The sequence below is a fragment of the Pipistrellus hanaki genome (assembly GCF_964339955.1).
Source record: "Pipistrellus hanaki genome assembly, chromosome: 2".
NCBI lineage: Eukaryota > Metazoa > Chordata > Mammalia > Chiroptera > Vespertilionidae > Pipistrellus > Pipistrellus hanaki.
Window position 1 is genome coordinate 55900348 of NC_140504.1, and position 14252 is coordinate 55914599.

The following is a 14252-nucleotide window of genomic DNA, read 5'->3' on the forward strand; positions in this document are numbered from 1 at the left end:
AAAAGTTGACATTTCTGAAGGATCTATTGCATTTCAGGCCCATTCTCTTATTTCAGTGGTTCTCAAACTTTAATGTGTATACTAGTAAGAGACACCTGAGGAGCTTGTTAAAAATTTATTTAAAAACAATTATTTTCCTGAGTGCCAGGCTCAGCTTCTCTGAAAGTAGAGCCCAGGAGTCTGCAATTTAAACAGATTCCCTTCTGTATTAGATAGAAGCACTCTTGGAAACACATTTTGAAAAATGCTTTTTAAATAATTGGCAAAACATACTCAGAAACGTAGGTCACTTGCTCAGAGCCACTTATTATGTCTTAACAAGGTTTGAGCTCAGTGCTTCATGACTTCAGAGCTGCTTTTTCCATTACCTCAGGCCTTCTCAGAACCTTTCATCCAAGTGTCCCCACTGACGTAGGAAGGGAGCTCTGCAGGGCTCCGTGGGGTAGTAGCTGAAAATGACTCATACCTACACATTGGACCTCCATTAAACCTCCCACCAGAAAACCTATGAATTCCGTTATGCTGCTTAACATATACTGTATAAAACAATTGCAGTGCCTTGCTTGTTAAATTTACTTCATGTTTCCTGACTGTTTTATGACAACTCTTGCTGTAAAGTAGGTGGTAAAGGATCACCCGGTGTCTCTTCTCAGGTGCAGGAACCCTGCTCCATTGTGCTTTGGAGTCAGGGAGGAAGGGGCAGCTGAAGGAGTAACTCCTCTTGGAGTCAGGGAAGAGGAGGGCTGCTTTGGAGTACTTAGTGACAGTGGAGCAGAAGGTGGTGGGCATGACCAAAGGAAAGTGCCATTTATTAGAGATAGGGCCCTCTGCTCTTAGGAGAGTACTGGTGTTAGTAAACTGAAGGGAGTGGCATTGGGTGAGCTTTTTCATTTTCTAAAATCTTCTCAAAATGTAATTTTACACCCAGCTAATTTTTCCCTTCCTTAAACATTATTTTTTCCCCTTTTTTTGTGTTCCATCTGCTTAGTAGTGTCCTTATATATTTTAACTATCATATCCTACAAAGTGATTTATTATTGACCAAATTCAGCATCAGCGATGTGTCAGGTCATAGGAATACGTACATCAGTGATTCCCTTTGAGAATTAAATTTATTTTACTGCCATATGTTTGTTTATACTCAGTCTCCAGCTTTAAAAAAAAATGTATTTTTATTGACTTCAGAGAGGAAGGAAGAGGGAGAGAGAGATAGAAACATCAACGATGAGAGATAATTATTGATTGACTACCTCCTGCACAGTCCAAGCCCTCAACCTGGGCATGTGCCTTTGACCAGAATTGAACCTGGGACCCTTCAGTCTGCAGGCTGATGCTCTATCTACTGAGCCAAACCAGCCAGGGAAGTCTCCAACTTTTTAATGTTAACTTTTAATTTTTAATTAATGTTAGACGTAGAGAGAAGTTGCAAAAATGGAACAAAGAATTCACTCAACTTCCTCTAATATAGCCCTTTACATAAACATGGTTTAGTTAGCAATTCACTTAGCTACAGACTTTATTTGAATTTCATCAGTTTTCCTGCTGATGATATATTTTTTTTTCAGAGTATTGCAACACATTAAGAGTATTGGTTTTGAATTAGTAGCTAAAATAACAATTGCTTGAAGCCAGATTAGATGTACTGCATAATACTCATACTTGATTTATTGACTTCACTTAGCAATTTTTGGACAGAGGTTAACTGTTTTTTATAGTCCAAAGCTGTCATGATGTAGCTGTTCAAATATAAACTTATTTCAAATTGTCAAGCATAATAAATTACAAGTTAGAATTAAATTATCCTAGTACTTTAAAACACAGATATAACAATGATTTACAGTTGCAAATTACTATAATCCCGGAAGTTCAGAATTCCTTGGGTGCTAAAGTCCTCTGCTATTTTTAGGCACTATCCAAAGTTTGTGTGCATATTCAAATGCCTTGATTTTCTAAGGAACTAGAACTTTATATTAAATAACAAGAGAAAGTCCACTCGTTCAGAAGAATTGCTTCTTTTTCTCCCTCCCCTGGACTCACCTAACCAGTTTGCTAGTAACGCTCTAAGATGGAGAATGGTGAAAGAGAAATCACTTTCATAACCGCTGTCAAGCTTACATATCTTACCTTATGAGTGGAGGCTTATTTTTTTTTTTTTTACATTTTTAGACTCAACTTCTTAAAAATTAGAAATTAATTTAGTAACACGTGGGAGGGAATGTGTTTAAAAAGCAAAAGGAGAAAGCAAAGCCAACCCAATAAACAAAACACACATATACACACACACACATTGATTCCCAACACCATTCTCAGTGCAAAGGACGAAACAGAGACCAGGGACCTTCCCTTCAGTAGTCCATGGGAAGAGTTTTAATTAATAGGAAGTTCTTATTGGTGCTTTAAAATGTTGTTACATTCCCTGATCTTTGGGAACAATGGCAGGGGGCATATCAAAACCTAATATTGAACGGGGAAAAGGAGTACCAACACGATGCCAAAGTCCTTCCATGTGTGGTCAGCACGATGATGCCATTCCGACATTCGGCTGCTGGGCACTTGAGAGCTTTGAGAAGCTGCCAGGGCCACATCAGCAGGTGGCACCAGAGATGACAGGGTTGGGATTCATGAGCTTGAGTCTCTGCACCATGTAGGCGTACCTTTCACTCAAGGAGGGCCTCTGGGCCAGCCTGACCTGGTATGTGGGCTCCAACATACAAGCAGGCCTGTTAACCTTCTGACAAGGCCGGGAGGCATGAATGCTAGAGCCGAGGAACCCAATTAGTAGAGCCTCCTTGTTCTTCCCTCCCCAGGGTAGTAACGAACTCACGGAACAATGGTTTTTGACAGTGAAGTCAAACACTTACTATGGGAGGTGACCACTGGTACTCAGGAGTACTTATGAGGAAAAGGACAACAATAAAATGTTAAGATAACTCTCTATTGTATATAGGGCACAACAATTAAAACATTGTGTTAAGTTTTAGAAATTACATTTTAAAACAACCTTCCCATTAGAAACATCACACACACAATAACAATGACAAAATAAAATCACTATATGAACACTGCAGGAAGTGTTCTAGGTCATTCACATCAGCCTTGGTGTAGGTTCTTCAGCCCAGCCCTCGGCTAAGTGGGAACACACTCTGTACTAGTGTCTCAGGCCTGGGAGACAGTGAGAGGCTGGACTCCAGTAACCTTGTGGTTAAACTGGTATGTATATTATATCTACATGCGGATATTTCAATGTAGGAGGCAAGCACATGCATAAAGATGTTACTTTACCAAATATTAGGAGATGTTTAAGGTATAGAGACAGTTAATAAAAGAAAAGTGGTGTATTACCTGTTAGGAAATAATATAATTGGGCTTATAGTTCTTTAAATAAAAAGTAATGGTACACAAAAGAAGTATAATAATAAAAAAAGTATTACTAAAAGAATTCAGAGAAATTTTTCCATTGTCCAACATGCCCCTGATACAAGCCAGAATTCAGAATAACATGGACAGTCAAAAAAGGAATGCTAACTTTTGAAAAGGACAGCTCTGGTCATTCTGGGTAGGTGCTGGCATCCAAAATTTCACCAAAGAAGAATACTGTATCTTTTTTCTTTTTTAAATATATTTTATTGATTTTTTTACAGAGAGGAAGGGAGAGAGATAGAGAGCTAGGAACGTTGGTGAGGGAGAAACATTGACCAGCTGCCTCTTGCACACCCCCTACCGGGGATGTACCCGCAACCAATGTACATGCCCTTGACCGGAACTGAACCTGGGACCTTTCAGTCTGCAGACTGAGGCTCTATTCACTGAGCCAAACCGGTTTCGGCAGAATGCTGTTTCTTAATATCAGACCAAAGTGCAGAGCAATATAAATGAGAAGCCAAGTCTTTTGACTGTCTTTTTACTTCTGGAGAACAGACTATGTTCCTTTGAAATGAACAATTTACACTTGAGGCTCTTATTTACTTTTCTCTGATAGAGGGAGGAGATGGGCTTCTGTCCTGCCTGAAGTCAGTGAAGCTGAGGTAACCTCACAGTGGAGGCCAGAATGGGCATGAGAAATACCAGTACTTACCGTTAGGCTGCTTTGCACCTACCCAGCTTCTAGAACCACTTCCAGTTTCATAACTCAGCTGTGAAGAACACCCATAGGCATTCTGATAGAGGGAGGAAATGGGCCGTTTAGCCAGTAGTTCAAGACTGGGAAACCCGAAAGGAGTAAAGTGCAGGCTGGTACCTGGAGATGAAGTGCATGTTATGGAGGGAGAACAGGTCTCATGCTGGGCACCAGAAGGCACATTTAAGAAATCTCAAATCAAAATAGTGTCATCATGAGAGTTGCTAGTGATTTGCAATTCATCAAGCTGTAGCCAAACACACATCCAGAATGTTCTACCTATGTGTGCAAACACAATGTGCTTGCTGGCATTCGAGGGTCTAGAGTAACTTGCAAGCCCCAAGCTTTAATTTTTCCATCTTAGCCCCCACTGACAATCCTCTTGCAGTCAAACGGATGCATTGGACCAATCCTTTGTGTCCCTCTAAAACAGTGGTCAGCAAACTCATGAGTCAACAGAGCCAAAAATCAACAGTACAACGATTGAAATTTCTTTTGAGAGCCAAAGTTTTTAAACTTAAACTTCTTCTCAGGCCCCTTCTTCAAAATAGACTGGCCCAGGCCTTGGTATTTTGTGGAAGAGCCACACTCAAGGGGCCAAAGAGCCGCAGGTGGCTCGAGAGCTGCAGTTTGCCAACCACGGCTCTCGAATGTTTAAACAGGTGCCGCATTCAGTATCCCATAGCTTGATGGTATGATCTATCTGATGGTTCCCTAGCAACCAGCTGGTCCCTGTACTGGAGACAGGCAGTGCCTTGCTTGAGCCCATTCAAAGTACAAACAAATCCACAGGTACTCCTGCTCCAGACTTTGGTGCTTCTGTCACTAGAGGCAGATACAGTGTATTATCATCAAAGTCTGCTACATTGACAGCAGTGCAGTGGGCAACCAGGAGTAGAGGGAAGTCGGTTTGGCGGAGCCATGTCCCACACAGCGTTGGAGCTGTCCTTGGAACAGGTCACCACCAGCCTTATTGCTGAAGCGTAAGTTCAGTCCAGCCTTATGGTGGATCAGCAGGTTCAGAACTTTATCCCAGACCGTCACTGCAGAGTCTACAGAGCTAATCACAATGATACGTATCATCCTGGAGACAGGACAGAGCCCGTGTGCGCCATTAACTCTTTCAAACATCCACGCTTTGGTTTTATCCCAGATCTTAATAGAATTATCTCGTGGGCCATTGATAATTTTTTTTCATCATCATAGTGTGAACAATAGACACCTCCACTATTTTCATAAGGGCACCGAATCCTCTGCAAATTGTGAGGTTCACACTAGCAGTTAGAATCTATCGTCTGTAAAGTGAATTGGGAGAGCTACCTGTGGGTCTATTTTAATTTTAATTAATTAATTAATTTATCCTCAGCTAAGGATATGTTTATCAATTTTAGAGAGAGAGAGAGAGAGCAAGAAAGAGAGAGAGAAAGAGAAACATCGATCAGTTGCCTGTCGTATGCGCCCTGACTGGGGATCAAACCCACAACCTACCCTGTTTCCCCGAAAATAAGACAGTGTCTTATATTAATTTTTTCTCCCAAAGTTGCGCTAGGTCTTATTTTCAGGGGATGTCTTATCTTTCCATGCGCTAGGTCTTATTTTCGGAGGATGTCTTATTTTTGGGGAAACACGGTAGGTATATGCCCTGACTGGGAATTGAACCCCCAGCCTTTTGGTGTATGGGATGATGCTCCAACCTACTGAGCCACCTGGCCAGAACTGTGGGTCTATATTTAAACAGGCACTGATCCACCCTCTTCTTTCTGAAAGTCACTTCCAGGGAGGGTCAGTGCCCACCATTCATTCAATCAGCTTCTTCCAAAGCATCTCTTGGGAGATCCCTGGCTGCTGTTCTTTGCACACCAGCTCTGCCACGTACAGAGGCCTGGCATCCAGGTAGGAAAGAATGTTTCCTGCTTTGTGACCTAAGCTTTGCTCTGGTGAAGTGGGAGTGAAGTCCCCGCACAGCAGGGGCTTCAGGTGCAAGTGAGTGTGTCCATGTTGTTATGACCTTTGGGAAACAAGGTGCTCCGCAACTTCCGCTTGATCTGAGTCAGACCGCGGGTCAGAGTTTAATACACAGGGCTTTATTCCTTTTGATAGTTTCCTTCTGAGGGCTTTTTTTTGGAGATGATCGTAGGTGACGTCTCATTACTTACCTAGAAATTATTTTGTACTCCAGATCCACCAATCCAATGAACGGGGGTATCCCTTTCAGACTAGTCTGAGACATGAGAGCTGTCAAGCAGCTTCCAAGATTCTTTCCATTTACTGTATCCAGCTTTCTCCCACAAATCCCAGACATGCACCCCAATAACTGTTGAAAGACAGAAAGCAATCCCTAACATCAAACATATAGAGAATTTTCATAAGAATTTATTTGAGCCAAACTGATTATTGCTAGAAAGTCAGATGCTTTGGAGAAGAACAGTTTTGTCATTTCTTTTATGTATTTGAAACTAAGTAGAGAACATAAGGAAGATTACATGAAGGTGTGAGAAAGCCAGGCGGGGTTGGATTATAGGATAGTTAAGATTATGTTCTATCTTGAATTACAGGACAGTTAAAATTCTGTTTTCTCTCAAAGGTTAACACCTGGCATTTCCAAGGTGTGTTAAACTACGTGCACAAGTACAATGGACAGGATTGTTTAATAAGCTTTCACTAAAGAAGTTATAGGCCTGAGGTGTGACTACCCACCATGACCTGCCCAGTTAGGGATTTATGATTTCTTACAGACTCATCCACACCATTGTTATTTTCTTGCTCAGATGCTTCCAGTTTGGGCCTGTAGGAGCTCAGCCTTTGAGTTTAAATGGCTTGTACATGTCAATGGCTATTTCTAGCCCACCTTTGCCCCCCAACCAAAGAACCATGCCACGTAAAGGAGCTGTAATCATGAGAGTGAATGCCAGAGGCCCCAGGAAGGTAGGACAATGTGGGAAAAATAGTCAGCTCTCAGGAGCTCTGCAGGAGTGAAAGGAGAGGCAATTTTCACCCTCTCCACTGGTGCTGCCCCAGAGAAACCCAAGGGAGTAGGATCCTGTGCCTGCGGCCACAGCATGCCCACTCTGAGGTGTCTCCAGGATTACCAGATGGATTTAGAAACATTAGAATGCTATTTTGGCACCTTTGGCCGCCTGAATGGAAACTGCAGCTTTTCTTCCTGGTGATAAAGTGTTGAGTAAATATTTACGGAGTGACACCTTTTGTTTCTCCTCCCCACCCCCCAGGGTGGTGTGAAATCTGTGTGTGTAAAGTTTCTATAGGAATGGTACTTATCATCCATGCAGATTTACCTTTGTAAAAAATATATTTTTATTAATATCAGAGAGGAAGGGAGAGGTAGAGAGAGAGAGAAATATCAATGATGAGAGAGAACCATAGATTGGCTGCCTCCTGTATGCCCCCTATTGGGGCTCAAACACACAACCCAGTCATGTGCCCTGACCAGAATCGAACCCTGACCTCCTGGCTCATAGGTTGCCAGCCAGGCCTGATTTACCTTTTGTTATAGCTTGTCTTCCTTACTAAATTTTTTTTCTTTTACTGTTATGGAAAGTTTCAAGCATTTACAAAAGTAGAGAGAAAAAGCAAATGAGCCCTCTCATACCTATCACTTAGCTTTAGTACTTCTCAATATTTTGCCAATCTTATTTAATTTATTCTCCCATTTTTGAGGTGGGTCTGGCCTATTTGAAAACAGATCACAGACGTTAAAGTCTAAGAAAGGATTGAAATAAACTCTGAGTGTAAGGACTTTACCTCAGGTCCTTTGTATGCCCGGCACTATAGCTGAAAATAGCAGGTGCTCAGAAAACACTGGTTGAATTGAGAAGAGGAAACACAAAATTATGAAAACATTTTGAACTAACTCTAGGGCAAACTTCTAGAAAGGAAAAGGGTGGCAAGTCTTGCCCTAAAATAACTTCTTTCATGTTGCCTGAATTTGTTTTCTCCAGCCACGATGCCTCTTTCCTTCAAGAGAACCTTGATTGAAATAGAAAACTCTCTTCAGAGAGAGTTCAGGGTCTCCCAGTTTTTAAAATTTTATTGTAAGTAAGTCTATTCATTTTTCCCAAACACCAATCAGAAGTTATCTGCCCTAAAAAGAACTTTGGTTAAAAAAAAATCATCTTTTTAAATTTTTTTATTATAAGAATAACATATACTAATTGAAAGAAAAATAGGAAGTTATAGAGAAATAGAAAGTGAAAATCATCTGTATTTCAGTATGTAACTCCAGAGATAACATTATCTTTACTAGCACTCTAGTAAAATTTGAGCACGAATCACATTGATAATCAGTCAATAATTTATAGCATGTACCAGGTGTGTCTGTGTATATACTCTCATTAAATTCTTACAGCAACTATCGTAAATTTCTTTTTTTAATCATTTTCTAGCTGGGGAAACATGCCTAAAGGATTGTCTTCAGTTACTTGGCTGATAAACAGGCTGGGCAGGAGAGCTCTCTTGAAAGACAGCTGTGTTAGGGACTATTCGCACCTTGGATATTCATTCACAGGACCACAAATACCTCACACGTGAGCTTCCTTCGTGCTGACTCCCTGTATAGTCAGTTTTGAGGAGAGCACTAAGACTAGAAAAAGTGAGAAGTGATTATTTTTAACTGGATTCAACACAGTCTCAATAAGCAGGGTCAGCAATGAAGAGCTAATTATTAACTAACTAGAGGCCTGATGCACAAAATTCGTGCAAGAGTAGGCCTTCCTTCCCCTGGTTGCTGGCACCTGCTTCCCTTTGGCACCTGGGATCCAGGCTTCTCTCTGGCCTCTGGCACCTGGGACCCAGGCTTCCCTCACAGCCCTGGCTTCGTCTGGAAAGTTATCTGGTCTAATTAGCATATTACACTTTTATTATTTTAGGTCATAAGGATGGCCTTGCTTTTATAATAAATTTCTTACCTTTTAACAAATTAGGCTGCAGTTCAGCAGCAGCAGTCTATGCCTATTCCTAGCTCACTACTTGGGTAGGTTTTTAACTCTCTCTAAAAGATACTCCCTCCTTTTATAGAATGTGTGTGTGTGTGTGTGTGTGTGCACACTATAGTTCTGTGATCACAAGTCCCTTCAGGCAGGTGAGTGCCCCTGTTAGGGGACCATCCTTCCACAAACAGCACTTAACAAAACAGTCTAGATCTTCTAAGATTTAGATTTCAATCAAAAGCTATTGGCAAGCCTAGCATTTGTGCTTCCTGCCATTAAGTCCACAAGAGGTTGTCTGACTGGCCCCAGGAATCTGCAGACTTAACCGGAGGGAAGAGAAGAGACCTCAGGAAGCCGTTGAACAAACAGGCCCAAGGAAAGGACGGAAGGATGTGGGAGAGAGATAGGAGGCTGCTGAAGAAAACTCTGCATAAGGCAAGGGTTTGTGTTGGGGGCACCCAGTCCACAACGAAAGAGATTGAAATATCCATGTGTGCCCTAACCTGTTTGGCTCAGTGGATAGAGCATCAGCCTGTGGACTGAAAGGTCCCACGTTCGATTCTGGTCAAGGGCATGTACCTTGGTTGTGGGCACATCTCCAGTAGAGGGTGTGCAGGAGGCAGCTGATCCATATTTCTCTCTCATTGACATTTCTAACTCTCTATCCCTCTCTCTTCCTCTCTGTAAAAAAAAAATCTATAATATATATATATATATATATATATATATATATATATATATATATATATATATAAAAGAGGTGTCCATGTGAAGGATATGGCAGAAGCCCAGGCTTTAGGGCTGACCACGTGGGCTCAGATCCCAGCTTTACCACTTACTACTTGTGTGTCTTGGGCAAGGTCTTTAATCTCTCTAAACCTTCATTTTTCTCTTCTATAAAATTAGGAGACTAATAATTCTTAGCTCATAAAGTTGAAATGAGAATTAAATAAGGTGATAAAGTGATTTAACCACATTACAAGGCACAGAGAAAATGCATAAATAGACCACTCTTATTAGCTGTTATTACTGTTAATTTCTTAGGTACCTTCAAGACTAAACACAGGTCATACTGTTTAATTGCTTGCTGGGTCAAAACCTCTCTTTTGTGGTTTGACCCAAGAACCTAACCTCCATCTATTGCGGCGTATCTAGAGAGAAATGCTTTCTAGGCTTCCCTCAAACTAGCCTACAGCTACATTTTGAAATACTACCCTTAGTAAGTATGAGGCCCTTTTGAAAGTTGCTAAGACTTTGTTTTTATTTTTCATGGTAAATTACCACATCCCCACATCTCATTTAAAAGCAACTTTGTTTCCAGTATAAAAAGACAGAAGCGGATCATACAAAATTTGGAAAAGGAAAGAGAAAAATTACCCCCTTGGCTAATACCATACTCTTGATACAATTATTGCTAGCTTTTGGCTATATTTTTTTTCTAGAGTTTTCTCATCTCTATATATTAGTGGTAACCATACATACACACATATGGAGCTTATTTTCTCTGTTTCTTTTTTTTGTTGCTTAAGATTTAATCATAAGCGTTTCTGTGTTATCACTTGGTATAGAAAATATTTTGGTCTTCATTCTATTCCTGTAATTGAGGATATGTTTGGCTATAGAGATTATTACGCCCTGGCTTTAGCATTTCTGCGTTCTTCTGTTAACATGTTTAGAATTTGAGGAGAGGCGTGGTCTTGGCAATGCAGGGAGGATGTGAGATATTGCTACTCACCACCTCGCCTTCATCACCTTAGTGCACTCGCCATGGTCCAGCCGGGCCCTCCGCTATGTGGCCTCAGAGATGAAGTCATACTTAGGTGTGAAATCAGCATGGCAGTTTATCAAATGACATGAAAAACATAGGAAGGTGGTTCTGCCTACCCCCAGTGTATCTGCCTGTTGGCCATCCCTAACCTAGAGTTACTTAGAGTAAGGCATAGAACAATATCAACAGCGATTGTCACCAGTGGGTGCCTCCCGTACACCAGGAGGTGGGCTAACTCGTGATGTGTGAATATATTGTAGGTCATCCAGTCCCACAGTAACCTCTCTGGGTAGGTACTCTATTTATCCCTATTCTTATAGATCAGAAGACAGGTTTCAGGGCCAGTATGTGGTGGAGCTGCAGTTTCTGTCTGAATCAAAGCCCCTGACCGTAACTAGTTTTACCTGTTATTCTTGCCGATGATTGACCTGTGCTGGCCTTCTCTGATGTGTCTTGCCCCCTTCCCCACCTGTTGGGATGTGCCCATGCAGTGCCTCATAGTGAAAATCCTTGGTTTTTCATCCCTGTTTTTGAGGAACACATTTTTCTAGCTCTCACAGGGTAGAGCTTCTGTCTTATTTTCCGTAACGAGACATCACAGGTTGTTAACCTTTTAGAGCTGTGCCAGGAAGAGGACCCTTAAGGCTGTGTTTTGGGCTGTGCCAGCTCAATGCTGAGGAGGCATTTCCAGTCTCTGCTTTCTCCTCCCCCAATGTCTGCGCCTGGCTTTCTTCCTGGGTGACAGGTGGCCTGGGCGATGGCCCAGAGAGAACTCCTGTGATGCATAGATGGCTGGGACCTTCTGCCTCGAAAGCCTCTGAGTTTCTGATCTCAGAACCCTCCCTGGAGAACTCCCATTATTGCCGGTCAGGTTCCCTGGGGGATAGGTTTTCAGTTCCTGCTGACGTGTGACGTGAGCCATCACAGGGTAGGATTTCCACCTGAAACACGTCTTTGTGCTTGCCTTCCAGAGATTGTCGGAGCAGAACCACTGAGCACAAGCAGACACTGCGTCTTCAGCTGTCACTGAGCTGAGCGTGCACTCCGGTTGGAAAAGCTGAGCTGGAAGCTTCCTGCCCGCAGTGAGGCGGCGCGACCCACCTGCTCGCATAAGACATGGGCTGCCACGTGACTCCCTTCCTTTCCTACAAACTCCGGTTGCTCTTGCTTTTCACTTTGTGCCTGACGGTGGTGGGGTGGGCCACCAGCAACTACTTTGTGAGTGCCATTCAGGAGATTCCTAAAGCGAAGGATTTCATTACTACTTTCAAAAAGGCCGTGGTTTTGGGGAAGAAAGAAATTCTGGCTGACGAAGCCTCTGTGAAAAGAGCAGACCTGGACAACTGCCCTTCAGTCTCTCCACACCTCAGTGAGTAGTTGCTTTTCTTTCTTTCTTTCTTTCTTTCTTTCTTTCTTTCTTTCTTTCTTTCTTTCTTTCTTTCTTTCTTTCCAAGTGCTACATAAATTTTTTTTTATTAGATACATATACAGAAAAGTACGAAGACTAGAACAACTACGTTTCACAAAATGAACATACCTGTGTAGCTGGTATGTAAATTATGAAACGGAATCTTCATGGAACCCTAGGCGTCCCCATGCTTTCAGTGACGACCCTTACTTCAAGACTGTGACACCACCACAGAGTCCCCTGCTTTTGAACTCTGCATCCTTGGACACATGCATTGTGTACTCCTTTGTGTCTGAACTTCCGTTAGTCAACGCTATGAGAGCTGTGTCCATATGGCAGATGTAGACTCTTCCACTATAGGCACACACCCGCTTTTATAATCTAGCCGAAAACATCAACAGGATTTATTTATTTAGCTCACACGTCTGTGGCGTCAGTTGGTCTAGCCCAGTGGTCTGCAAACTCATTATCAACAGAGCCAAAAATCAACGGTACAATGGTTGAAATTTCTTTGGAGAGCCAAATTTTTTAAACTTAAACTTCTTCTAACGCCACTTCTTCAAAATAGACTCGCCCAGGTTGTGGTATTTTGTGGAAGAGCCACACTCAAGAGGCCAAAGAGCTGCATGTGGCTCATGAGCCATGGTTTGCTGACTGCGGGTCTAGGCTGGTGGCCCTGCTCCACGTGTTTGGGACCCTTCTGGGACCAATGAGCTGGCCTGGGCACTCCTCTCCTGGCATCTGCCAACCACACGTGGAGATGCACAAGCCAGGCAGGCCTCCTTTTGGCCAAGAGTATAGAGTGGAGGGACAGGACCGAGTCTGTCCTTCAGGGTTGCATTCAGTGCTTATTTCTTAAATATGTTGTGTGTTCCCCTTTGATGTGTTGCCTTTCAGTTTAAATCAACAGTAAATTGGTTTTAGTGAACAAGTAATTAGAGATAACAGCCCCACTGTGATATTGTATGTAACCCACCAAGGTTCGAGCACACCTCTGATTCTTTAGGACATGAAATGCTGAGAGTCTGTCAGGCACTGCTCTGAACTTAGATATTGTTCCCTTTTCCCAGGATGCCTTTTCCTCAATTCATGTCTGCCTGGTGGATTCCTGTTCATTCACCCAAAGTCTAGCGTAGGTTTCTTCTCTCCCCGAAAGGTCTCTGGGACTGCCCCCGAGTTAATCTCACCCTCCCTGTGTGTCTGCCCATATTTCTGTTGTTGGGCTGACCACAGTGCGTTCACACGCTGGTCTTTCTTCCCCAGGGCACAGCGTGCGGGCAGGATGCAGGCAGGGTGAGCCCTTCCAGTCTGCAGAGCCCCGTGCCCTCCCTGTCCTGCAGAGGTGGCTCTCCGTGTACACGAAATTAACTCAGAAGGAGGCTTTTGCTCTTAACTCTACAAAAACCTGCAGACCCACTTTCCTAATTGAATCACAGTCTTGTACTGTGTTTGTGTTGGCATGCTTCTCTCTACCTAGTCATGGAAAAGACAAAATGTCATTCCGAATTGTGTGAGGGGATTGTTCTGCTCAGAAACTTCACAAGTTGGGATAGGAAAATGAGTTATTGAAATGCAAATCTGACGGTTTTATTCTCCTTGTTCAAAATCCTCACAGATACTTAAGCCATATCTGCATTTATAAAAATAGATGGACAGCTCAGGCCTTCGTTCTCAGTGGTTAGAGCATTGGCCTGTGCACTGAAGAGTGGCAGGTTTGATTCCTGGTCAAGGGCAAGTACCTGGTTTACAGGCTTGATCCCTGGCCCCAGTCAGAGAGGGAGCAGGAGGCAACCAATCGATGTGTCTCTCACATTGATGTTTCTCTCTCTCTCTCTCTCTCTCTCTCTCTCTCCCTCTCTTCCTTCCACTCTCTGAAAATCAATGAAAAAAATATCCTCAGGTGAGGATTAACAGCAACAAAAATAGATGGGAAGCGACACAAAACTGAGCAAGATTTAGGATGAAGACATAATTAGAGATGGATGAAGGTGGGCCAGAAGGAACAAAAACTGA

The 14252-nt window shown here is 42.6% G+C and overlaps 2 protein-coding genes across 6 annotated transcripts in view; one reads left to right on the forward strand and one right to left on the reverse strand.

Annotated features, from left to right (window-relative positions):
* Nucleotides 1–14252, reverse strand: part of ADPRH (ADP-ribosylarginine hydrolase) — a 433494-nt gene that overhangs the window by 379146 nt on the left and 40096 nt on the right. The window lies entirely within an intron of this gene.
* Nucleotides 1–14252, forward strand: part of B4GALT4 (beta-1,4-galactosyltransferase 4) — a 32841-nt gene that overhangs the window by 2772 nt on the left and 15817 nt on the right. For all 5 annotated transcript variants that reach the window (XM_084873356.1, XM_084873357.1, XM_084873355.1 and 2 more), the window contains exon 2: nucleotides 11803–12200. In XM_084873356.1, the coding sequence (XP_084729482.1) occupies nucleotides 11948–12200 (253 nt within the window). In that variant the 5' untranslated portion in view covers nucleotides 11803–11947. The remainder of the gene's footprint in view (nucleotides 1–11802; nucleotides 12201–14252) is intronic.